Source organism: Phocoena phocoena, chromosome 11, assembly GCF_963924675.1.
Source record: "Phocoena phocoena chromosome 11, mPhoPho1.1, whole genome shotgun sequence".
Taxonomy (NCBI): domain Eukaryota; kingdom Metazoa; phylum Chordata; class Mammalia; order Artiodactyla; family Phocoenidae; genus Phocoena; species Phocoena phocoena.
In genome coordinates, this window is record NC_089229.1 from 92,824,100 (window position 1) to 92,851,267 (window position 27,168).

The 27,168-nt window shown below is 44.1% G+C and overlaps 2 protein-coding genes across 2 annotated transcripts; both read right to left on the bottom strand.

The window, feature by feature from the left end:
* Positions 1–2,978: 2,978 nt before the first annotated feature.
* On the bottom strand, positions 2,979–8,079 carry CDKN1B (cyclin dependent kinase inhibitor 1B). The gene is made up of 3 exons (XM_065887240.1): positions 7,141–8,079; positions 6,470–6,599; positions 2,979–4,332 (listed from the first exon to the last, which is right to left on the bottom strand). Exons 1-2 carry the CDS (start codon positions 7,613–7,615, stop codon positions 6,478–6,480), a joined length of 597 nt encoding a protein of 198 aa, XP_065743312.1. The 5' UTR covers positions 7,616–8,079; the 3' UTR covers positions 2,979–4,332; positions 6,470–6,477.
* Positions 8,080–8,128: 49 nt separating this feature from the next.
* On the bottom strand, positions 8,129–26,157 carry PANO1 (proapoptotic nucleolar protein 1). Its single transcript, XM_065888211.1, has 2 exons — positions 26,139–26,157; positions 8,129–8,679 (listed from the first exon to the last, which is right to left on the bottom strand). The coding sequence occupies exons 1-2, from the start codon at positions 26,155–26,157 to the stop codon at positions 8,129–8,131; spliced, it is 570 nt and encodes a 189-aa protein (XP_065744283.1).
* Positions 26,158–27,168: the final 1,011 nt, after the last annotated feature.

The following is a 27,168-nucleotide window of genomic DNA, read 5'->3' on the forward strand; positions in this document are numbered from 1 at the left end:
AGCGCCATGATGGTGGCCGCGGTTCGGAGCCCATTTTCTGGAGGGGGAGCTGCAATGATGCAATCCCCCGGCCCCGCGTCCCGGCTGCGCGCCCTTCTCCCTGCCTTTTCTTCACGTTCGTTTTGAGGCGCGTCGACGTTTGGCTCCCAGCACGCCTCGATTCCTTTCTGTATTTTTCACTCGGGGATTCCTGCCTCCTCTGTGTGTGTCCCCACGCGAGACAGGCCCGGGACGCGGATGGCCGCACGGGGACTTGAGTGTACGTGTAAATGCTACACTTTCGGTTCTGCGGGGTCTGGCTGGCGCTGACCCACCCCGCCCTACCACCCCGCGAGCCGAGATCCAGGGGGTGCCACCAACCCCCACCTCCCCGGGGGAGGAGAGGGTCTAGCGTGACCGTGGACCCTCTGACCCAGCCCCCCGCCCAGCTCTGCTCGCAGGATTTTTACCTTAATTTTGTCCGGGAGGGAGGGGAGCGAACGTAGGGTGTGGCCCAGGTGAAAGAGATGGCAAACTTGAAAAAAAAAAAAAGAAATTCGTACTCTGAAAAACAGATCGCAGATCCTAGACGAGCTTCTAAAACACCTTTCTTTCAATTCAGAAAAGCTTCGGAAGAGCAAGTGTCTACGCTAACGAGGGTTAAGATGAAATGGCGAAGGCAGCGTTCCTCGGCAGCCCGGAAAGGTCTCGGCGCGCGGCCGGTGGGCACACCGTGGCCTGAAAGGCCGCCCGCCCCGCTCCCCTCCTGTTGATTTCCACTGTCCCCTCCGTCCCCAGTTATGCCTCTGGACCCCCAGTTTCCTAGTTCTTCCCTGCCCTGGTCCCCCGCACTGGGCAGCGGGGATGCAACCGGGGGACTTAACAGAGCGGGTGTAAGGCAGGAAGCGACCCCCGCGAGCGGCTGTGGCGCGCGGCCCCTCCTGCGCACGGCTGCGGCCCTCCTGGGCCGCCGGCGAGCCGAGAAGCCTTTCGAAATGCGCGGGGCTGCGGATCATTGGAGCCTGGGGTGGGGGTGGGAGCGGGCTGCTGCCCTGGAGGGTCCACGAATTCGGAAAGGTTCTTCTCTCCGCTCAAATCTCCCCAGCGCCCTGGAGTTGGTGGGGTACTGATGTGCAGGGTCTGACTGTGGAGAGGAATGGGGGTTTTCGCTTCTTTCTTAGCCCAGAGGAGAAATGATGAGGGAGGCAAGTTTCGGAGAAACCGCCCAGCCCAGCTGCGGGGGCCGAGGCGCAGCCGCCCTCCATGGCCTGCGGGCGCCCGGGGCGCGGGAACTGCGCGCAGTGATCCGGGCGGTGCGGGAGCCGCCAGTTGCAGACGAGGAGCTAGACTTGATAGCCTTTTCGTCCCGAGGCTCCAGCCAGCCTGACCCCGCAACTGCCGCGGCGGGCCGGCGCGGGGCTGCGGGGCAGGGTGGAGAGACGACGGCGCAGTGGCCGGGGTAGCGGGGTAGGGGGTGGCTGGCGCCGGCGGCCGCATCCCCTCGGAGGGACGCCCGCGGCGGACCCTGCAGTCCGGGGTCGGGGAGAGGACGCTCCGAATCCCGGGAACACGTTTGGAGACTTGACATAGAACGCGTGAAGGACCGACACGGTGACTTTAGGGACTGCGTTCCTGTGAACGTGCCTGGCGCGGCGAGCATCCACTTCTTCCTGGCCCAGCACTCCTAAAACGCAATCTCTAAAAATTCACATTAAAGATGGCTCTTTGGGAAAGAAACAGGGGTTATAAGCAGCAATTAGAAGAGGACTTTCCCCCCTATCTGTTAGAGACACTTTTTAAAGTATCCTTTTTGGCTCAGTGAGAATTTATTTCATTATTTCCTGACTCTCCACTCCTTCCTCCCCATTTTGAATTGTTTTTCTTGCTTTCTCAGTCTCTTCCTGAAAAACACCCTGCCTTCGTGTTTTGAATAGAATCACAAAAACACCTTTAGTCTTTAATTAAAATAATACCAACTTGGAAGATGTGGCCCAGCCACCAAAGGACCTACTTTTCCCTTCCTGGCAGTCGAAGAGACTCAACCCTGGGGGTTTTTTTGGTTTTTTTGTTTTTTTGATAAGCAATTTCAGGTCAAAATAAGCTGAAATTATCTTGTTTAGAGCCCCTTTTGGGGTGCAACAAATTAAATGCAAGTATTTGAGAGAAACAATTGAACCCAAATCCAGATTTTTGCATTTAACCATTTGCAGATTCCTAGAAAAAATAATTTAATCTTACACCTTAGCCACATTTTATGAGAATTTCAAATTGCAGGGATTATCCTAATAAATCTGACTTTAAAATGCCGTGTTTAATTTTTTTTTATTTAAATAAAAAATATCTTTGCTCTGTGTATATGGGATCCTCAAACTCTCAGATCCGGTATTCAGATTAACCAGTTTTAGGTTGTGTAGATTATAACCAGGAAATTTAGAAATTGAGGAGTTCGTGTATGATGACCAGTTCAATTTGAAGCATACCTGTTCTACCTAAATTAGTGTGGAATGCACACCCATTTCTCAAGGACCTATATATCTGAATATTTTGGATGAGAGGTGTAGATTAGATGGTCTGAAAAATGGCTCTAATTCCTCACAACACTGCATGTGTAAATACAGAATTTAGAGAAATCACCATGTTAGTTTCATTTTCAATCCTGCAAACGTGTGATCGGTCTATGCTTATGTAACAATTTTTGGTTCTGACACATTCATATCCTAGAGACGTAAATATTTGAACTAATGGAGACTTTGACCATCTTATTAATATGAAAATGTGGCCTGCCTACTTTCCACTTCTAAAGCTTTGTCCACCCATACAGAACTAAGTGGAAAAGAATTACTACATTCGGACCTACATAAACATCATCTGAGTGGTGGGCCTGAATTATCTAGGTGTTTGCCACTTCATATTATATTTGTGGAAACATGACTACAAAGCTAGGTCAAATACCTCAAGCTTACTAATAAGGTACATTACATACAGTTCAAGTCAACAAATAGCTATGGAAGTTTTCTTTATTGGCTACTTGATGTGTAACAATAATTGGCGTCTTTTTCACACATTACAAAAAATTATACCTGGCTCAGTATGCAACCTTTTAAGCACAGCCATATTATTTAAAAGAAGAAGGGGGAAAACCTAGTCTACCCAATACAGCATTTACAAATGCACAAAACATGCCGCTTTGGCTTGTATATTGTCTAGATTAAAAAAAAAAAAAATCTCTTTTTAACATAAATAAGTTAGTATAATTTTCAGTGTCTTTACAGAGTTATGTACACAGGTACACTTCAAATGGTTTTGTTTCATACACATACACAGGCAGTGTAAAAATACTGTTTAAAGATGTAGTATCCATTTCACATTTCACCTATCCACGGGTGCTTTTCTCTATACGCACTTTCCTTTAAAAACACCACTTTCCTTTGGGCAAATTAACAAATAGAATGAGAAGCTGTAAATTAAACATTATTTCATTATTTTTTATGTCAAGTTACTTACAGATCTTTAAAAATATCCAAGGATTTAGAATGATTTTGACTGTGTCTACACACCCTGAAGTGAAAAGAAAATTAAGAAATTTTCTCAACAAATCTGATAAAAATTAAATGGTCAATTCTGAGCATTCAGAACTCCCCCCATACATGCCAGATTTTTGCCCAGGGGTACCTGGAGTGATTACCAAACAGCTGAATACTTTAACTGGCAAATTCCAATTTTAAGGGAGACTGGAGAAGCCGGGGAGCACTGAGTAGAGTTTTGTTTAAAAAAAAAAAAAAAAGCCATTTGCTGCTACATAACGGAATCATCTGAGCTCCTAAATGAGAAAAAGCTTCATGTAAAAATAAGTATCAATTATCTGCAGCCAGTGTTCAAATTCGGATGATTTTTTAAACGAAGTATCAGTTCTCACTGAAAGGGACATTACATCTTTAAAGAAAACAAAACCTTCCCCCCTGACTGCTTCTCTTAGTGCAAGTCAAATATTTTTCTCCTTGCTCTAAATCGAAGCAAGCTCTTCATACCCCCCATGCCAATTCCTCAGCCCCACCCTGCCCTCCCTTCCCCAAAGTTTATGTGCTATATAAAAAGTAAAAACTATATACACAGGTAGTACAATGAAGCAAATAAGGAAAAACCTAATTGCACAATGCTACATCCAATGCTTTTAGAGGCAGATGATTTAAGAGTGCCTAAAACTTTAGTGTTATTGGGTTGTTGCTGTTCAGTGCTTATAAGGGATGTCCACTCCGTGGAGTCAGCGATATGTATTCAAAATGTTTAATTTATATCTTCCTTGCTTCATCAAGCAGTGATGTATCGGATAAACAAGGAAACATACTCTCAATTCTGCAAAAGAAACAAGAAAGTATTAGGAGAAAAGCACGAGAACAACATTGCCAATATATTACGGGAATTATTTTGTTACTGTCTTTGTTGGGAAATACCTGAGCAATAGCAAAGAAAGAACGTGCTAAAAGTTGGTGCTCAGAGTCACCTCCATCCAACATTTCCCTCACTGGATTTTTACTCTCCCCTGCACTGTGGGACTTTTGTCTAGAGCAGTGGTTCTCAACAGTGGGTAATTCTGCCTCCCCCTCCACCCCCGGGGGACATTTGGCAATGTTTGGAGACATTTTTGGTTGTCACACTGGGTGGGGAGGGGGTGCTACTGGCATCTGCTGGGAGAGGTCAGGGATGCTGCCAAAACATTCTACAATGCGCAGGACCGCCTCCCACGACAAAGAATTATTCGGCCCCAAATGTCAACAGTACAGAGGTTGAGAAACCCTGGTCTAGAGAATCGGGGGTCAAAGATAGTGAGAAAGGACAGACACAGGAAAATTCAGAAAGTGTAACACATAAGAGTAGCAAAATTTTCTAAGTTTGAAAAATAACTGGAAATCACACTTAAAAAGACTATCCAAAGAAAATTCTATTCACTTTTTTTTTCCTCAAAATATTTTAGTCTTAGTCATATGTAGAATATACACACAAATGCTTACGAATAGGTCCTTACTACTATTTCCTGTATTCTCTGAACTGGCAATATTTACTAACAAATGCTTCTCTGTATGTCAGAATGGGGCCAGATCAAAATCCAGTAGGTCTGATTTGCTGTGGCTCATCTGATGAGCTAGGCCACAAGTCACAAACCAACAAGAGCTGCAGGTGGTAAGGTTGCTTCAGAAAATTTTTTCAACCAATTTACCCACTTCATATATAAGCTGTGATGGAGAAGTTCAATAGCGCCGTTTTGTATAAGCTCTGAAAAATATGTATGTAATGAAATCCTATATATGACACTGATTTAAAAATACAACAAACTTGAACCCCACCTTCATCTCTTTTTTTTAATTTTTAATTTTTATAGATGAGGATTTTAAAAGTTAATATCAACATCTCTTAGGATCTCTTTATATGCTAGGCTATGAGGGTGTTTTGGAAAAAAAAAAGAGGACACGGTCGTTGTCTGTAAGACGTTTACAAACTATTAATACGTGTAGCCTGATCATTATGGAGACCAATCCACGTAAAGCTGGGGGCTGAATTATTCAAATTAGCTTTTCATGTTGATCATATTTTAGTAGATGGCAAAAATCTCCACTTCCCTTGTTTGGGGTACACCTACCCCGTCAGCCCTGATATCTACTACCCATTTCCCCTACAAGTATCTAAATTCCCCTGTTATAGCACGACTGGCATACACATGCTGACGTGTTCCTGGACTGCTTACCCTGGCAGTTACTTTAACTTTTGCTTTGCAACTTCAGTGTTATCAGAAATTCCGTCAGAACCTTAGGATTTTTGAGCCTTCCATTTTGGTTTTTTTAAATACACACGTTCCTTCTCCATCCCCCAAACTTATCAGAAGACAGGGAAAGTGAGAGTTTGTGAAAATGATAAAAACCAAAGGAAGCCACATACCTCTCTTGTCACGTTTCTAACCATCTGAACAACCAGCTATGAGCCATTTGTGCCTCACTCTTCCCTCAAAGTTTGAATTAAATCATTTATTTGAATTAAATCATTTTTCCATGTATGGCTCAAAATCTGAGTCAACCTGGTCTTCTGGGAGATGAATTCTCATGAAGTGGGATGGAGGCAGACCCCCGCTCTTGTTCAGATGGAAAAAGAACCTATTGTTCCCAACATGTTTTGATGGGACTCTCAGAGAACTGACCTTCCTCCCCACAGGGCCTTGGTTACAAGTACTTGCCTGGGACCCTTGCTCTAATCATTTGGTACTTCAAAGGAAAATGATCTCAGGACATAGAAACTGGGAAGAATTACAGCACCTCCACACTAATTCTCAGTCTTCCCCATTCCTACTTTTTTTGACCTCCAAAATATAAACCAAACAAAATCCCCACAAGCTCTAATCTGCCAGCCACCACTGAGATCGGGTTATCCTGGGGCTGGAAAGCCCACGAGTTCCTGCAGCCCAATTCGGGGGTCACTTCTTTGCTCGTAGTAATCAACCCACCGAGTACTTTACGTTTGACGCCTTCTGAGGCCCGGCTTCTTGGGCGTCTGCTCCACTGAACCCGCGTTCGCGGAACCGTCTGAAACATTTTCTTCTGTTCTGTTTGCTCTTTTGTTTTGAGTAGAGGAATCTAAGGGCAGGAGGGAATTTTAAAAAGAACACACACAAACAATCTTTATTAGAAAAAACAATGGGTGACAGAAATGGACCCAAGAACCAGGGGACGAAAAACCCACCACCTACACCCACAATCCTGGATCCGTCATTCCCAGTGGCCTTTAAGGGCACAAAATGAGGTTGTTTTCACATAACAGAAAGTATATTCTACGCCCCCAAAGCTCTCTCTCCAAAGCGAAAAGGGAGGCCGTTGATAAACATCCCAACGTTGTCACATACCTACCGCTGGCGAGCGGGGAGGAGCCGCGATGTTTTCAGTTAGAAAAATTACCAGATAACACAGTCTCAGGCTTCTGACTTAAAAGTCATAAACAGACAAGCAGTCAGCTAAATAAATAGCATTTAAAACCTAAGATTAAGAAAGTGCGCTCCCCCAGAGCTAAATCAGAATGCGCTGAAAACAAAGTTGAGGTTAAAGACCCTCAGGCAGGCAAGGCAGTGCCGCTAACACAGACACACAGAAAGACATTTCACTCATTTGAAAGGGTCATTACCGTCTGTGGCAGGTCGCTTCCTTATCCCAGTGCACTGCTCCGCTAACCCCGTCTGGCTGTCCGGTGCGTCAGTCTTCTGGTCTACCAAATGCGTGTCCTCTGAGTTTGCCTGAGACCCAATTAAAGGCACCGCCTGGCGGGTCCCGCTGACATCCTGGCCCTCCTGCGCCGGCACCTTGCAGGCGCCTTTGGGTGGCCGCGGGGGTCTGTAGTAGAACTCGGGCAAGTTGCCCTTTTCCACCTCTTGCCACTCGTATTTGCCCTCCAAGGGCTTGTGATTCTGAAAATCAAAATTCCACTTGCGCTGGCTGGCCTCTTCCATGTCTCTACAGTGCTTCTCCAAGTCCCGGGTTAACTCTTCGTGATTGACCGGGCCGAAGAGGTTTCTGCAGGCCGAGGGCTTGGGGTACTCCGCCTGTCTGGCGTCCATCCGCTCCAAGCTCGGGCTCCCATTAGACACTCGCACGTTTGACATCTTCCTCCCCGGGCTCGGCGACCGCCTCTCTTGCGCTCTCGCAAAACAAAACGAACAAAACAAGACGCCCCGACCCAGCCCGAGCCCCTCTTATAAGCCCTGCGACTGCCCTCCGAGCCAAGAGAAACAAACACGGACGAGTAAGTGCCCGAGCGTCAGGAGCGCGCGGGGCTGGGGGAGGGGGCGAGGGGCAGCCCCGGCCAGGCAGCCCCGAGTCCCCGCCGATCAAGTGGACTGGCGAGCGGGAGGCGGGGAGGGGAGGGGAGAGGAGCGCAGCGGAGAGAGGAGGGGGCAGAGCCAGTCCAAGTCTGGGCAGCTGCGAGCCCGCGGGTCCCGCCGACCGAGCGGCTCTCCAAACCTTGCCGGCGTCGGAGTCGCGGAGCGGCGAGAGAGTGGGGACAGGGGAGGGGGAGAAAAACACCCCGAAAAGACGAGCCCCCTTTTTTTAGTTGCCCAATATGGCGGTGGAAGGGAGGCTGACGAAGAAGAAGATGATTGACACCGCAAGTCTATTTAAACAGAGGAGGAGATCATTGGTCGCGGCGCCGGGAGCCGCCCCGCCGAGGCTGGCGAGCGCGGCCTTAAGGTGGCCCCGGGGCGGCCGCGGCGCCTCCCCGCCTCCCCGCCTCCCGAGCGCGCCCTCGCCGAGCGCGCGGCCGGGAGATGGGCTGGTCGCGTGACTGCTGGAGGCGCACGGCTGCCAGCAAACCTGCTCCGGCTGGCCTCGGAGAAATTAAAAATAAGACAAACAAGCTCGCCAAACGGCCGGGGAGCCGGGGAGGGGCCTGTGCAGCGGGGCCGGCGGGGCGGCGGGTTCTGGTCCCGGCGCTGCGCGGGCCGGCGCGCGGCTGCTCCGGAGCCCCGACCTCCCGCTCCTCGCCCGGGAAAGCTGGGGAGCTCGAAGGTTGCCGGCAGCTGGTTGTGCGCCTCGCCGGCGATCTTGTTTTCCCCGCACTCGCCCAGCGGGGGATGGGGGCGGGGGCGGGCAGCTGGGGGGCGGAGGCGGACGGTGGGAGCTCGGCCCCCAGCTGAGCTCTCCCCCGGGGTCCCAGCCGCACGCACGGCTGGGGAGGCGGGGAGCCCTTCGGCCTGGGTGACTTACTTAGGTGGGGGTGAGCAGTGGTTAGCTCACCCTTAACCTAGAAGTCTGTGCTAGTCTGGGGGGGCAGGGGTCTTAGGGGAGAAGCCACGGCGAACGGCTTTCTATAAATTAGCCTGGAAGAGACGCAGCACTTATAATGTATTCTGAGCCCAAGCTCTCCCTCAGTAAAAAATAAGAAAGGATTTCCAGATCAAAAAGTCGACTGGTCTCCCAAGTCCCCAACAAGCTTTGTAACTGCCTCAGACACATTTAGTTTAAAAAAAGAGAGATTACACCCCTGGCCCAGGTTCTTGCTTCCCAGTCACAGTTAAGGCCACTGACACGGGCTGCGTGTGGGAACTCGTCTCTTCTTTGTATTTTTCAATTCTTTGCCGGGTTGTAGCAGTTTCCCCGCCGCCAAATACAACAGTTCCTTCCTTCCTCCACCTTTCTCTCCCACCAGACTCACTTCTCGGAACCCACCCAGAACACCATTCAGATGCAAGTGACGCCTTTAGAGGGCTGCAGGTCGTCGAAGAGTGAAAGTAACCGGGAAGTCCGGATTGTGAAGTGATGTATAAAACCACCACCACCGTGTTCTCACGTCTGATGATTACTTGGGCATTTCTCTGCTCCCCTTTGCAACTTGAAATTTACCTAAGCAATATGATCTTGAGCAAGGTGATGGACGTTAAAACAGGATGGACAGGGCTGTCATATCTGAAACAGAGCCCAGTCTTTAACTGCCTCCCCCCAACCCCGTGTATGATCTTGGTCTGGGTCAAAGTTACACATTTTACTGAAAACTAATCTCCAGTTCTAACAGTACACAACGGCAATTGTACACAACAGTTTTCTTGGGCGTCTATGCTACAAATGAGTTTGACTTTTAACTTGTTTTCTTAACCACGTATTATTCGTCCACTTTGTGTCCCTGCCTTGCTTCATACACTCCAGAATGTAAGAGCTGGGAGGGACCTTGGGAACCCTGTGGTTCAACCCTCTCTTTTTTTTAACCACTGAGGAAATAGAGACCGAGAGGATTCCTGTCCAGGGACACATAACCAGTTGGTAGCAGACTAGAGGCAGGTCTCCTGACTCTAAAGCTGGTTCATTTTCTGTTCCTTTCCCTCCTGATGACCCCAACTGGTCTGGGATTTCGTCTGGATTCGCCTATGTCCCTCTCCTACAAATGATTCAAAATGGCTCCTTCTCGTGACCTGGGCTGCCTGCAGATGTTTCCTTGACGTGGCCTGTGGTCCCTGATATTTTAATACAGCTGTCACTGGCCTTTGGTATGACCTTGGCACTAATTTGACTAAAATGCAGATGCCAAAAGGGCAGGGTGAGACCCAGAGAGCAGTGAGGGAGGCAGTGCCCAAAATTTGTTTCAAGGTCGGGACTTCCTACCTGACCGACAGAAAACATTTCACCTGGGATCAAAGTAAAAGGTCTCATCTTCTTTATTTTTTTACGTTGAACGCCCCACTTAGTTTGCTGAGTTGGAGAAGAGGGGGAGAGGGACAGTAAAATTAGGGTAGGTCTCAATACCATAATTTATACCCTATTCCTGAAATTAGATCATTGTTGTTGAAATTTTTACACAATTGCTAGACTACACCGGAATTCTATATTATATATAAGCATCAATGCAGATGCATAAATACACAAACTACCACATATATGTAAATGGAGATAGTCTAGAGTATTGCACCTTGCCACAGATGTTTGATTTTATTCGTGGAATTAATATCTTACAGAAAAGTTAAAAATGAATACTTCTATCCCCTCCACACCCTGAATATTTCTTCAACTAATATGCAGGACCACCATTTTGTCGCTTTGTTAATCTTGAAAAGTAAACGAGTCACAGTCACGCCACCTTAAGACGTCTGGCTGCCAGCAGAAAGGCTGTGCTTACTCCGACCTTGCTATGATCTAAAGTGTTTTGTTTACAGTCAAGGCACCGGAGATCTGCACAGCAAATAATGAGAAGGCAGGCGTCTGCTGTAGTAGCGACGAAGCGTGAAAAAATACTATGGAGTCCCCGGGGGAAGAGGGAACTGGGAGCTCAGAGCGCCATCCTCCTGCGGAAAGTAGGCGGCGGCTTTAAAAGACTGAGCTGGGGAGAAGAATTTCCAATAAACAGCGTAAAGGCGGAGCCTGGGGAGAAGACAGAAAGTTCCACTGGCACTGCTCTAAAAAGGGCTCTGCTGGCCCAAGACCCAGAATCTAGTCCTGGGTGATGTTTTTGCTGTCATTTTCACTCCTGGTAGTTTTCTCCTTAGAGCTGAGAGGCGTCCCATAAGCCACCCAAGATTGCGTGTCCTTCACCAGCTGAGGAGAGAGAGGAAGCCCAAAATAACTTAAAAGAAAACACCTGTGTGGTAGCCAAGCGTCCCGGCGGGGCGGCAGGGCAAGCTCGCCTCCCAGGTGTGGTCCGTGGTCCTCGCAGGGGGGAAGTCAGGCAGCCCCAAATTTCTGCGAAGGCGCAGGTTTCCTTGCTCTGTTGCCCCTCCCACCACAAGCACACAATTTTAATCCTTCCTCCAGGGTGTTTATGGTGAGGCAACGTTCACTCAATTTCACTAGTCTTCTAAACCGACATATTTTTAGAGTTTGGCAATTTGACAGTCGTCTGTTTCTGACACTTTTCATTCAATGTAATAAATATTTATTGAGCATCTTCTATTAATTTGCTTATTCTTTATTTCAACAAAGATTTGTTGAGTGCCTTTGATATCCGAGGCCCTGGGGATACAGAAGTAAACAAACAGATTTAAACTAGGATGAAATTTACACTCTAGTAGGGGGAGAGGAGACAGATGATACACAGCAATACATGAGCGAAATATATACACTGTATAAGGAGGTGATACATGCTGTGGAGAAAAAACAAGCAAGGGAGGGAGAAGGAGAGTGTCGTGAGGTCCCAGTGGGACTAGAATGGTCGGGGAAGGCTTCATTGAGGAAGTGGCCTTGGAGAGATGCCCCGAGGACTCAAGAGAGAGCAGCCATGCAGATATCTGGGGAGAGTGTCCCGATAAAGGGAACAGCAAACACAAAAGCTCTGAAGTGTGGTCTTGTGTGATGTGTTCAAGGAACATGGAGGAGCAAGGGGAGAGTAGCAGCCGGAACATCTGCTCATATGAGGCCATGCAGGCCTCTGGAGGGTTTTTATCAATGACTGAGTGATAGGGGAAGCCACTGAAGCATTAGGAGGTTCTAAGCAGTGGAATGATGCGCTCTTACCATGTGTAAGGTATTCCCCTAGGCGGTATTCTCAGCAGCCCAAGGATGAGAAGTCACAGTCCCTGCCTTTAGGGAGTATACCTCCTAGATGGGGAGACCACCATGTGCACAAAAACTCCAGAGACAGAAAGCAAAACCTGGAAGAATGCAGTCCAAAGACAGAGTACAGAGGAGGGAGAAAGAGGAAGCCTTCAAGGAGGTGATATGAGTCAGGTCTTGAAGAATGAGGAAAATGTCAAGAAGATTACAAAGATGTATTGGCAGGGGTGTTAATTGGCGGATGGGATCAGACGGTGGCAGCTGTATGGATGACATGCTAAAAAAAAAATGTTTTATTCAGTAAGCAATGGAGCATTTGGTGAAAAGAATATCGTGATCACTGTCCAAACTTGTCTCCTGACCCGGAGCAAGCCTGGGCCCTGAGAGACAGTGTCTAGGGACACAGCTGAATGAAAGCTGGGTGGACCGTCCCATTATGGTCTTAACCCAAAGGGAGCTGGTTGTTGGACAGAGTATGGGTGTGAGGCAAGAGGGTAGAAGCATGAGCCACGAGACCACAATAAGAGGGTTTGGAACAGAGAATAGGAGGCTGTCTTGTGTGAGCTACTGAGCTACGAAGGCACAGCTGCAGGTGCTTTGTATGTGGTGCGCACAGCCTTGACGGGAAGCGGAGGCAACCGTTAAGAAGCCCACGCCGTCTTGGACAATCAGATGTTTGTGTTCAGTAGTGGCATCTGACAGCAGAGTAGAGGATGGGTGTGATGAGCCTGGAGGGGCTGACACAGGCAGGTGACTTTGCAGGCTGATTGCAGTTGCTCGAGCAAGAGATACAATGGCCTTAAGCTGTACTGCAGAGGAGGGAATGGAAAACTAGGAATGAATGTGTGCTTGCTTAGGTAGTCAGAACAGATACAGGGGCTGGAGAAAGATGAAGAAATGGAGGATGGCTTTAAGGACTCACGCTTGGGTATTTGAGAGAATAATGCCATTAATTAAGCGAAGTAACACAGAGAGATGATGTAATAGAGAATGTTAGTTGTCCACCAAATTCCATCCTCACCTTCTTCCTCAGTATCGGAATTGTAACTGGGCATACAGCTGCGCAGCTACTCTAAATTTCCCAGCCTCCTTTACTGTTGGATGTGGCCTGGTGCTAGGTGTTTTCCAACAGAATGTAAGCCAAAGTGATATGTGTCTTTCAGGCCTAGTGCATAAAACCTATCACATGACTCCTTCCCTTCTGCTTCTCTCTTCCCCCTCCCATGGGCTGTAAAGGTGAATATTGCTGTAACCTTGGAAGCCACATGTTGAAGGTGATAGGGCCACCATCAACCTGAGTCCCTGATCTGACCCAAGAGAAAAAATGAATTTCTATTTTGTTAAACTGTGATATTTTGGAGGTCCATTTGTTATAACATTTTATAGTCAATCCGAGCTAATACAGAGGGAAACGTTTGGGAGATAGGGAATAGGGAAGATTAAGAATTTGATTTGATGCAGACAGTATGTGCATTGAAATTAACTGGATCCCTGTGGGAAAAAAGTATAAGAGGTTATGTTCCTTAAGAGGGCAACTGAGACAATATTGGAGACATGAATCTGACACATAATGTGAAAGGATGCTATGGTTGGCGGGGCTCTCTGAGACCTGTCCATATTTACAAATGTGCCAGTAATCATATGGCCAGAGCAGATCCTGAGTAGATTAAAGCTTTCAAAAGTGTGGAAATAAGGATGTGTGTGGTGTCCTCAATATTCTTCATCACATTTGAGCTGTGTAACACTCATTGTTTCTTCATTGTCCCATCCTCCCTTCTCAGAAAGTCTGCTCCCTTAGGCTCTTCTGCTGAGAGATTATATCCCATTGTTCCCATTCTCTAGATTTTTTTTTTTTTGCCAAGCCACGTGGCTTGCAGGATCTCAGTTCTCAGACCAGGGATTGAACCCGGGCCACGGCAGTGAAAACCCAGAATCCTAACCACTAGGCCACCAGGGAACTCCCCCGATTCTCTTTCTGAAGGTGACCAGAGGAGGGGAGAGGCTGTATCTATCTGACCCGAATTTGGCCAACCAAATTCTCTCTCCTGAAAATTTGAAACCAAGTCTCAGAAACTTCAATTAGTAAACTGTAAATTAGAGATTAATAAGGTAATGTAGATTTGGAATTCAAAGAGCAGTTTTAAGAAAGCTGTCTTTGGCACATGTGTGATGGAGGTGCAGATTAAGATCGCCTGCAGCGTCAGAAGAAAGAAAGGGACATTCAAAGAGGGGCAGAGAAGAGAGACCACGGGTTTTAGAAAGACAGATAACACTTAGCACCCCCAAACTCCCCAGTTTCTGGATCCTGCAGCTCAGGAGGTCCAACTCCCTGGATTTCAGTTCTGTGGGACAGCCTGTGTTTGTAAAACAACTCCTCTCATTTTGCTCCAAGCTAGTTTGTTACTGGTTTCTATTAGAACACAAGACATCCCTGATTAACACAATACTTTACATACTTGAAAGCAGCTTCTCTGGTGTCATCACATTGGACCCTCATAAGACCACCGTTTCGAGACGAACGCTATTATCCCCTCTTGCAGATGAGGTCCTGAGATAGGGAAGGCTGAGTGCTCCAAAGCTAGGACCAGTATGCCTGCTCTTCCGAAGCTGAGTCCAGAGTCCACTGTGATGACTCTTGAAGATGTAATGACTTGGTGGGTTTGTAAATTTTATCACTGAGGCTCATTGGCTTAAATTACCTATAGTGCACTATTCATCAAAAGAAGGTTCTGGGGAAAATGAGATTCAAGTTCCTAAAAAGAAAAATAGCATCTTCGAAAGAACCTGGACTCAGAAAGGGTTTGAAACTGATCCAGTGGGGTCAGACTTTAAAGAAAAAATGCATCAGGCAATTTTAATTAGAGAAAAATCTTCATTTTCAAGTAAAATGTAGTAAGCAAATACAGTATTGCTGGTTTCATAAGAATGTGAAATAAATGGCAAACCCTGGATCCATGACTTTAATTTCCGTGACTGAAACATAAGTGGACACCTCTGTGAGTAGAATATGGAATTTGGAACAAAAAAACATATTTTTCCAACTCACCAACTCACCATTTTCAACTACAGTCATTGAGAAGATACAAAGGAGAAAACCTCCCTCAATTATCTGTCTTCAGTTTATGCAAACTTATACCTAAAAAAAAAAATAACTGGAAAGTGCTCATTTATTGCTGCTGACCACTCTCTGAATAACTGTTCACATGAATATTTGTTCATTCCTTCATTCACTAAATTTTTAATGAGCTCTTAGCAGATGCCAGACACTCTGGGGACACAGCGGGAAAAAAAGATAGTCAAAGTCCTGCTTTATGGAATGGGGTTTACACTCAAGTGTGGAAGGCAGACAAGACACAAATAAATAAGCATAGTATGTCATGTTGTTATTGGTGCTAAAAGAAAAAAAACTAGTGTAGTTGAGGCTTATGAGAGTAATGAAGGCAGATGCTGTATTAACAAGGAAGGACTCTTTGATTAACTGACATTTGAATAGAGACCTGAATGAAATGAGGGCATTGGACTATGTCATTTTCTGTGTTCCAGGCAGAGGGAATAGCAAATCCAAGAGCCCTGAGGAATGTGCCTAGGGTGGCTAAAGAGTAATAAGGGAACTAGTAAGCCAGACACAGTGCGTAGGGACTGGGAGTAGGAGATGAGATCAGAGAGAAAGTAGAGGCCCGGATCATGTATACTATATAAGACATGATAAAGACGTTTGATTTTATTCCAAATGAGGTAAGCCGCCTTTGAGCAGAGAGTTTTGATCAGCTAACTTTGGTCACTTTCCAGAGTGGGAGGTACTTCAGAAAAGCAAGAGAGAAGTAGGGAGACCAGTTAGCAGACCACTGCAGTAATCCAGAAAGAGGTCATACTGGTTCAGACCAGGGTGGTAGCAATGTACGTAGAAAAAGGAGTAGAGTTATTCATAGATTTGCTGAAGGATTGGAAATGGAACGTGTGTATGGGAGAGAGGAGTCCGTAGTGATTCCAAGGCTTTTTCACCTAAGCGACTGAAGAAGGTTTAGCCATTTACTGAAATGGGGCTGACTGAGGGAGGAACAAATTTTGCTTTGAATGTGTTAAGTTTGAGACATCCATGGACATCCAAGTGGAGTTGCTGAGTGAGCAGTTGTATACATGAGTCTCTCTTAGGGGAGAGAGGCTTGTGCTGGAGATACAAATTTGTAAATTTTCAGCATTTAGATGATATTAAAGCCATGGGACTAGATAAGATCACAAAGGGAATGAGTTTAGACAGGGAAGAGGCATGAGTATTACAACTTTCAGAAACCAAAAGATGGAAAGGCTCTAGACAAAGGCGCCGCTGATGGAGTAGAGGAGAGCCAAGGAGAGGTGACTCAGAGGCCAAGTAAGAGAAAATATTTCAAGGACAAGAAGAGATCAGATGGTTCAAATGCTGCTGCTAAGTCAAGTAAGATGAGGACTGAAAACTGACCATTGGATTTGGCCATGAAGGTCATGGGTGATCTTGATAAGAGTAGTATTGGCCAAGTAGAGGATATGAAAGCCTGACTGGAGTGGACTAAAAGGAAAGTCATGTACATACATGCTGTAAACCCACATGAACAAAATATGCACACATAAACCTTGTCTACGCGGAGGGTGGCTAGGTTCTAATATCAGGGAGCCAGTCTGGAAGCAGGCCTGGGGTGGGGTCTGTGTACTGGCAGATGAGGAAGTAAGCACGGGAAGAAGGTGCCACCCATTCACTACCTTAACTTGTTTCATTGTATGCTGTCACATTCTATGGTTCCTTCAATATCTTTTCTTAACTTTCCTAAGAATTGTCATGTTGACAAATTACCTTAAAGCTCTTTGAAAGGAATCCCTTTTGGAGACGATGCTAAGAGAGTTAGCACAGAATGAGCTTTGCTTGTGAGTCTCATACTTCACGCAGCTAAGAAATAGAAAATCAAGAGTGTAAGGCTTTATCGTAAATTCTTAGCATAATAAAAGGACATTGAGTAGCATTTCTATTTATTCTTGACAAAAAGCCTTTCCTGACGTTGTCATAATGGTATTCTTCTCCGAACCTCAATAATCTGCTTAAGATCTTCCTGTATCAGCAGACCAATTATACAACGTGTCTAATGCAATTTGAAATTTGTTGCCTTTTGCCTTAACTTGGGATTTGATTTTCTGACCTAGAATGTTTCAGAGTAGTTTTTCCATCTCTTCCTTTACTGAAGAAACAGAAACATCCAGAATAGTTAGGCCCTCTGTGGCCACATGAGGACAGAAGAGGGTAAGTAATAAGATAGAATTCCCCCGCGGAGCATTCATGAAGCAAGAATGTAATCGACCTGCTGAGCTGTTTAAACAGCACAGGAGGGCAGCACAAGGCCAGAACTGTTGGCCCCAATCCGGCAAATATTCCAAACCACAACCATACTTATGGTCTACTTTTCTGAATGCATACACAAGAGTTTTAATCCCCACCAAATTTCACTGAACTTTAAATCTGCATAGACGCTACCTATTAAACATTTTCAGATCATTTTCGTACATTATTCACATAATAATCTGAATTTAACATTTATGTATTTTACTGTAGCAGAGTGTTTTAATAATTGTCTGTGCAGTCGAGGTAGCTGTTATAACCCTTAACAAGTGAGGAAGTAGAAATAAAGATAAAAGGTGATTTGCCTATGGTCACCATAAATCTACAGTCTTTAACCTTTTCTGTATCCTCCAGTGAGGCCAATTTCCATCCTCTAAACAACATAAATACAGAGTAGGTAGCACCTAATAGATATTACTGGCAAATATACACAGTTGCAGTGAAGCTCAAAGAGATATCCCCTAGTGAATTCTGTTAGATCCTCGATATGGCAGTCATGGAATCCATCAAATCTACAGCTCCTTCGAAGAGCAAATGCCCCACCCCTAGCACGGGCCACGGCATGGGCTCCTGACCAAAAACTGTGTTTTATGATGGGGCCTGGCACAGACACCTCTGCCCAAAAGGAAGATGGTTATTAGCTACTCAAATCTTATACTCTCACTCAAGAATTAGAACTGGGAAGTATAGTAAAAACCAGAAGGTCACAGTGAAAAGAGCATAGACTGATGCAGAGAGAAGACATGTAGGGACATAGAGTCACTATGTGCTGGACTCATAGGCCATGGACTTCCATGGCAAAGATGTCTAGAGCTCTCAACATTCCAAATGAACTTATAATTCCTGTTTACATGTGACTCTTTCAAGGCCCTGTAGTTTGGGTTTTCATGTTCTAAGGATTTGGCAGTATGGCTAAGATTCCCGTCACACATGTGAACACACATTCACACACTACTCAAGGGAACAAATGAGACTGTTCCTTACAACCAAAAGAACTTAGCCAACCGCCACCCATAGATAATGCTCCATAACCAAAATAAGCAATATTTAATCACAACCAAGCTCACATGGAACATATGATTGTTTGATCAAAGCTGTACTTCATTCACTCATTATGTATCTATTGATTACCTATGTGTCAGGCATTAGGTGAGAGCTGGAGTTATAGATACAAATAAGCAAGAGACAAATAAGACAAGGTCTCTGTATTTGAGGGGTTCCCACCTCAGTGGGAAAGGCATCATACAAGAATGGAAACAAAGTGAGAAAATTTAGGGAAACTGTATACTGATTGCGTAAATGGTAGATCCTTTTTTGCTGGTAATTCATTCTAAAAGAGCCCTTCTAGTCAAGTCCAGTTTATCAGTCAACATGAGATTTGTGTCAGTATACTGTATACCCAAGTGAAAAGATGAGAACAGAATCATATCACCATTCTTGAGTGCCCTGATGACTGGGATGTACAATGGTGTAATTAGATGGACAGGGTTAATAATTACCACATTCATCTTGACCATTGCTTCATGCTGGCTTCTCAGGACTTTAAATGTGGTTATGATGTTTTAGACTTAAAAGTTAGACATTACTTACTAATTTCTTGATTTGAGCGATTATCAAGACAAATAATTAAATAAAACATAAGGAGTTTAAAGTAGAAGAGAAAAGGGGAAAGGCCCTGAGAAAAGGGAGAAGGAGGGAGATCTAAAATACCAATCTTTTTTTTTTTTTTTTTTTTTTTGCAGCATGCGGGCCTCTCACGCCGCGAAGCAACAGGCTCCGGACGCGCAGGCCCAGCGGCCATGGCCCACGGGCGCAGCCGCTCCGCGGCACGTGGGATCCTCCTGGACCTGGGCACGAACCCACGTCCGCCTGCATCGGCAGGCGGACTCTCAACCACTGCGCCACCCGGGAAGCTCTAAAATACCAATCTTTTAAGACATGTCATCAATATGTGGATCCAGATTTATCATAGGTCTATGTTAACTGTGGATTCAGTCTTAATCACTTAAAATATTAAAAAAAAAATCCACCAGTACATACTCTAATATGTTTGGTTTGATTTTCTAATATGCAGAGGGTTCTCTTGTAGTTTTTTTAAGCACTAGAGATGTAAGTCAAATACCAACTCATACTTTAAATTTTAGAAATATTCTATTAAATTAAAAATAGATGTATTAAATAAGTCATTTTAGGATAGATACAGTACAATTAAATTCGACAAATACTTAAGTGTGTCTCATTTGTATGAACCATAAGACCAATCACTAGAGAAAATTTGAAAAGTAAGATACAATTACCTTCTTCCATGGCAGGAGCTTTATTCTAGATATAAAAGTTAAACAAAGAGACAATAACATTAATGTATGGCCAAATATATGTGCTTTAAAAAGACGGTACAAGCAAAGTGCTCTGAAGTTTCTAGAGGGAAGGCTTCAGAGGTTGCTTTTGAAAGGGTCTTGAGAATTCAGTGGAGTTAAGTTGAGAGAGGCAGAGAACTGCATTAATTAAATGGGAAATTTTACTAAATATAAACTTGGTAATGAGAAGAATCATCTTATTTCCCTGTTATTGTTCACTGACACTGTCCGAGATAGCTCATAAATGTATACCATCCCTCTGAAAATATAGGATTGGAATTCTCTCTCCCTTTTGCCTACTGGCAGTCCTATCTCCCACAATACGAGCTCTGTATGCCAGATAGAGTCATTTTTAGCTCATATGCAATTGATACAAGGGGAAATAATGTCAACATAATTCAGAAATCACATTGGTTCTTTCATTATTTTTCCCAGCACACTTACATTTTGAAGTGATCAGGGGCAGGTCTTCTTACAATTAAATATAAAACCTTAGCAATATAAACACTTTAAGAAAAAAACAGGAAATTCTTCAGGAATGCCTTCCTTTAGTACAAATAGAGGCTTATTTGTGGCTTCAAAAACCTTTAAGAGGGCTTCCCTGGAGGTGCAGTGGTTGAGGGTCCGCCTGCCGATGCAGGGGACACGGGTTCGTGCCCCGGTCCGAGAGGATCCCGCATGCCGCGGAGCGGCTGCGCCCGTGAGCCATGGCCACTGAGCCTGCGCGTCCGGAGCCTGTGCTCCGCAATGGGAGAGGCCGCGACAGTGAGAGGCCCGCGTACTGCAAAAAAAAAAAAAAAACCTTTAAGATTTTTATTACATTGTTATGTGGTAAAGCTACACAGTGTAAACGAAGGTGCGAAACTGTTTTGTCCTGTGTGTGGGGTTGGGGGTTGGGGGACTGATTGATCAATAAGGCTAAATACTGGATCAGACTCTTCTTTTTCATTAGCTTAGTTTTTTGTTTTTAAAGAGAGACTGTCATTATGGTAATTCTAGTGGATTTTTTAAAAATTGAAGTATAGTTGATTTACAACGAAGTGTTAGTTTCTGGTGTACAGCAAAGTGATTCAGTTGTAGATAGATATACATATTCTTTTCCATTATGGTTTATTACAGGATATTGAATATAGTTCCCTGTGTCATACAGTAGGCCCTTGTTTATCTATTTTATATACAGTAGCTTGTATCTGCTAATCCCAAACTCCTACTTTATCCCTCCCCCACCCCCTTTCCCCTTTGGTAATCATAAGTTTATTTTCTATGTCTGTCTGTTTCTGTTTTGCAAATAAGTTAATTTTTGTCATATTTTAGATTCCACATATAAGTGATATCATATGGTACTTGTCTTTCTCTTTCTGATTTACTTCACTTAGTGTGATAATCTCTAGGTCCATCCATGTTGCTGAAAATGTCATTATTTCATTCTTTTTTATGGCTGAGTAATATTCCATTATATATATATATATATATATATATATATATATATATATACATACCACATCTTCTTTATCCATTCATCTGTCGATGGACATTTAGGTTGTTTCCATGTCTTGGTTATTGTGAATAGTGCTGCTCTGAACATTTGGGTGCATGTATCTTTTTGAATTATAGCTTTGTCTGGGTATATGCCCAGGAGTGGGATTGCTGAATCATATAGCAACTCTATTTTTAGTTTTTTAAGGAACCTCCATACTGTTTTCCACAGTGGCTGCACCAATTTACATTTCCAGCAACAGTGTAAGATAGTTCCCTTTTCTCCACACCCTCTCCAACATGTGTTATTTGTAGACTTTTTAATGAGGGCCATTCTGAACTGCTGTGAGGTGGTACCTCATTGTAGTTTTGATTTGCATTTCTCTAATATTTAGCGATGTTGAACATCTTTTCATGTGCCTATTGGCCATCTTTATGTCTTCTTTGGTGAAATGTCTATTTAGGTCTTCTGCCCATTTCTTGATTGGGCTGTTTGGTTTTTTGTTATTGAGTTGTATGAACTGTTTCTATATTTTGGAAATTAAGCCCTCGTCGGTAGCATCATTTGCAAATATTTTCTCCCAGTCCGTAGGTTGTCTTTCCGTTTTGTTATGGTTTCCTTTGCTGTGCAAAAGCTTGTAAGTTTGAATAGGTTCCATTTGTTTATTTTTGCTTTTATTTCTATTGCCTTGGAAGACTGACCTAAGAAAACATTAGTACAATTTATGTCAGAGAATGTTTTGCCTATGTTCTCTTCTAGGAGTTTTATGGTATCATGTCTTATATTTAAGTCTTTAAGTCATTTTGAGTTTATTTTTGTGTATGGTGTGAGGGTGTGTTCTAACTTCACTGATTTACATGTGGCTGTCCAGCTTTCCCAGCACCACTTGCTGAAGAGACTGTCTTTTCTCCTTTGTATATTCTTGCCTCCTTGGCAAAGATTAATTGACCATAGGTGTGTGGGTTTATTTCTGGCCTCTGTATTCTGTTTCATTGATCTGTATGTCTGTTTTTGTGCCAATACTATACTTTTTGATTACTGTAGCTTTGTAGTAGTGCCTGAAATCTGGGAGGGTTATGCTTCAAGATTTTTTCTTTTTCCTCAGGATTGCTTTAGCAATTCTGCATCTTTTATGGTTCCATGTAAGTTTTAGGATTATTTGTTCTAGTTCTGTGAACAATGTCATGGGTAACTTGATAGGGATCACATTAAATCTGTAGATGGCTTTAGGTAGTATGGCCATTCTAACAATATTAATTCTTTCAATCCAAGGGCACGAGATACTAGATCAGATTTTTAATTTTGACAAAACTGCTTTCAATTGGAATCAAATGCCCTCAAGGACCTATATGTCCAAGGAGAAAGCACATGTCCCAGGTTTAAAGGTTCTAAAGCAGCACTGTCTGATAGAAATATGAGAAACAGGGCTTCCCTGGTGGCGCAGTGGTTGAGAGTCCGCCTGCCGATGCAGGGGACACGGGTTCGTGCCCCGGTCTGGGAAAAGAAATACAAGAAACATGCAATTTTAAGCTTTCTAATAGCTATATTTTTAAAAAGTAAAAAGAAACAGGTGAAATATTTCAATATAAAAACTATTAATGAGATATTTCCATTTTTTTTCATACTAAGTCTTTGAAATCTGCTGTGTATTTTACATTTACATCACATCTCAATTTGGATTGGTACATTGAAATGCTCAAGAGCCACACTTGGCTAGTGGCTACCATATTGGACAGCATAGCTCTAAAAGATGACTGTAATGTTGAGTACAAATGCCAGTGGAGGTTTAATTGTGTTAGTATTTTTTTATTAGCCTAGTAACTTTTATGGTCCTAGGGTAACAAAACTGCATAGGCTTTCAGTGTTCTGCTCCTAAGCTTCTATTTTCTATAAGTCCTATTATTTTTAGTGCACCACTTTTAAAAAACTACTTGTTTCTTCTGTACGTATTTTCCTACCCTTCCTCCCAGCTAGAGGTAGTCATGTGACAAGGTTCTGAGCAATGAAATGTGAAGGGAAGTCTGTTAAATCATATGGGAAAGATTTTTCACCCTGATAAGAAGGGAGGCCACAAAGAGAAAGCATTTTTCTTTTTCTTCTCCCTCTATCCCTGCCTTTCTGTTTGAACATTTCACATGAGAACATGATTTTTGGTGCTGTGGCAGCCATTCTGTGACTATGACAGAAGACTCTGGTATGTTGAAGATGGCAGAACAGAAAGGCATCTTTCCTTACAGAGATGTAAATGCAATGAAGAAGCCAGCCAGGCAAAGATGGGGGTAGGAGGGAGGCGGGAGAGGAGTTCCCTAACAGTAGGAAGAGTGCTTCAGCAGATATGTCCTTAATGGGCATTGCTTAATATTCACAATCAAAGTCACCCTTTCTTCTCCCATATGCCCCCACCCCCTTGCTAATGATTCCCTTCTAACTGACTGGAACATTCTTTCTTCAGGTGTGACAAGAGTGCTGGAATTACTCCCAACACTTGCAAGAGAGCAGAGCTAGAAGCAGGAGCACAGTTTTCTTGAAGTCCCTTGTTTATCTTTAAGGATTCATGCACAAACACTGCAATTTGGCTATCACATGTTTAATACTTCAAAAAATGTTTAAAATTATCTATCTTGAAAAAAGTCCTATCACTCAGTTAATAAGTAAGATTATATTGTGTTGATTCAACCAATTTTGGGTAATTGGGAATGCATACAAGATTCACTGATCAGCAATTTCTTATCTTGGGGTCACAATAATTCAAGAACCCAGGTTTACATAAATATGTGGACACATATGGTAGCAGTTTTTTTCACTGCTTTACAACGTCAGGGTAATTACTGATTGTGGAAATTCTGGAGGTCTATTTCCTGAGTCGTATGACAGACTGAATGGATAACCAATTCAGTAGTGAGTTTCTTTTACTCATCAAAGGATTTTTTTTTCCAGTGAACAAAGACGAAGTTTTATTTGACCACTTACCAGTCTTACACTAACATTTTCATCACATGTAAATGAACCAGTAGTCTCAAAGGATTCATAGTTCCATATCAACTCTTCATCCAGTTCCCTTTCTCTATTTCCATTAGAACCATCTCATCATGTGCAATAAAAGCATTCAGTTTCTTTTACAGTTGTTGATTGCCTTGACAAAGTAAGCAGTGTTTATGAGTCAGTCTTAATCACCTTAATAGGCGAACAAAGAATCAATTCAGCTTATCTACGTTTCTTTTCCTTCAGGAAGAAAATGTCAATTCAGTCCTGGCTTAGAAAACTGGCTATCACCTTACTTCAACCAAATGAGTGTACCTCTAGATAACGGAGCAGGATTTTAAAGTTCCTTGTGACTTTGGTACAAATTGTTGCCTTAAAGGGTAAGTATCCAAATTGCTACATTTACTAAATTTTACTATCATATCGAACGTAATAAGAAAAACCCAGAGGCTGATTTTTTAAGGTGAAGGCTCTGTGAACCATGCTGGAGGTGTCCAGAGCCTTCAAAATCTGGCCCCATCTGCACACATGTCCATACTTTTCCTCTACTTAATTTCATGCTACCTAAAAATTTCACCTTCCTTTTGTAGAAAGTTTCTTCTATTACAAATTAAAGTCTTCAAATCCATCATTTAAAACCTAACAGAGTCCAACAAAATTTCCCAATTGTTAACATCTATGCTATTATCCAACTCTAAGATAAACATCTAGGTTTAGCTGAATCTACCAGTTACTTAAGGCTGTTTTGAGCACATTAAAACGCATCACTGGAAATTCTTCCATAAGGATAGTTTTAAAAAATCAGCTTGCCTGCGTTTTCTTTGTTTTCAAACAGATCCAGTCATATCTATAACACAAAGTTTCACCAGATCTTCTCATTTTGTAAGTATCATAGTCTTCTAAGCCACCTGAAACTGATTCTGAAGGGAACTTAAAACCATTTTCGAAAATTTGCTTGTTGGTTTGTGCTTTTTCTGGCTATTGCTTCTAGAGTCATCATCTCTGTTTTTAGTTTCAAAATTTGCATGGCTCCCTTTTTGACTCTGCTTCGAGTCTTTTTTTTTTTTTTTCAATAGTCATTCTTAATGATGCAGGTATTGCTCGAAATTTGAGCAAGATGGGCTTAGGGTTAGTGTTATTTGCATATTTTCCATTACAGGAGTCCATATTTTTAACAGGTACCTGAATACGACCTTCGCTTTTGGGTTTAGTACTGTTGCTGCTTACCACTTCTTAGTTATGGTTAGAGTTGTGCTATCACCTTCATTACGTTCACAATGAAGCTCTTCCATGACAGATCTGAAAAGGCAACGATTTCTAAGTGATCAAGATTGGTTTTCATTACGGCTCGTGTTTTCATTACGGCTCGTATTTTCACTGGTTTCAGGTTTACACTTAACCTGTCCTGTTATTAACCTCCCACCCGTGTTCCCGGCTGAAAACGCGACTTTCATCATGAACTACACACCAAGACTTTAGACTCCGGACTCTGAAGTGGGTACCCAGCGGCCGCCCGAGGTAGTAAACAAAGCCCCGCGCAGGCGCAGTAGCAGCAGAAGGGGGAAACTTGGTGTGTTGTCAGCCAATGGGATTTTTCCTACAGTGAAAAGTGGAAAAACAACAACAAAAATCCCCACACCGCATTCTAAGGTGATAAACTGGTTGGCTTTTTTCCATTTTTTACAGACTTCTGGCTTTTGTTTCTGAAGAACTTGTGCGGCCTTCGGGGCCTCGTAGAGAAAAGCCCTTCCTCGGCCCCGGAGACCTGCCGCTGGCGTGTCGCCTACTTCTAGCCTCGTTTCTTCTCGCCGCGGAGTCTTGATTTTTTTTATTTGACGACAGCATTAATCCATCGGGGCTGGAGGAGGGGGGTGTCGTAAATAGGCCTCAAAGCACCCCGAAAACATTACTACTCCCCGGGCTGGCTCAAACATCGCGAGATCTGCCTGCGCGAACAGCGGACGCCCCCTCACCCTCCGGGCGTTTGCTCATGCGCTTGACCGATCATTTTTAGCGCGAAAACATTTAGAAACGTTTTGGCTGGTAATAGTCAACCAAATTTGACCCTCGAGAAAGGTCGGAGGTTAATTCACGTGGACGCGATGGATTCGAGCACACAACACTACATTCTTCGAGATTTTGCAGTCACAACTCCACATGCTTATACGGTCGTCACTCCTTTCCGTTGCTCTGTTTCGGCCGTGAACTCTGTGAGGAGGTTTCAGCGAATCGAGTAGTAAAGGCGTGGGCGTGGGAGAGCCGTCCAGGCTTTAAACCAGAGTGGTGAGCTTTCTGTGTTTGGAAAGATAACCCTGGGAGCGACATAGAGGAACAAATCTGAGGGGCCAAGAAAGAAAACCTTACGTTTTCTTTGTATTTTTTTTTCTGGAGACCAAGAGAAGATGTGAATGTAAATAAGGTAGTGCAGTGGGAGGGAGAAGGTGGGAAAATTGAAGCGGTGCATGAAGGCAGTAGCCATGCAGCACAGTGGAGAGCGGGAACTAGGAAAACAGAACTCTGGGCAGTAGAGCACGTCTTCCTTCAAATAGTGCGTGTTTGTAAACAGAAAGGCAGAAATGCTCCACATCTAGTTCCTCGTGGGTGAGGTGGAAATAGGGGAGTCCCTAAGTGAGTGGGACAAGGAGGATTCTAAAAGCCAGAGTCGTGAGCGGGGGCTGAGGTTGGGCTGAGGTTGGGATGAGGAAGGACAGTTAAGGTAACGGGAGTCAAGAATTCTGCAAGTGTTTTGAGAGAACTGACCCATCTGACCTCTTTCTCTCTCAGGGTATGTGGGACACCTGCGCAAGCACTGGAGTTTGCCCTGCAGCGCCTGAAAGGTACCACCCACAGTGTCCTCTCCCAGTGGGTCCCCTGGCCCCTCGAAGCATACCTCAGGCGGAATGCAATGTGGATTGCATGGAGTGAAGTGGTGGAATTGAGCTACCAAGACACTGGCGCGCAACAAAAGTACCGACTTGTCGCCGCTAGCCTCCCAGGTCACTA

Bases quoted from the DNA above. Each gene is read 5' to 3' on its own strand.
- CDKN1B (XM_065887240.1), bottom strand. From the start codon at position 7,615: ATGTCAAACGTGCGAGTGTCTAATGGGAGCCCGAGCTTGGAGCGGATG. The intron at 6,600-7,140 runs GTAATGACCCTT...TCCTGCCCTTAG, and splicing joins GAAGCGACCTGCCACAGACG to ATTCCTCTACTCAAAACAAA.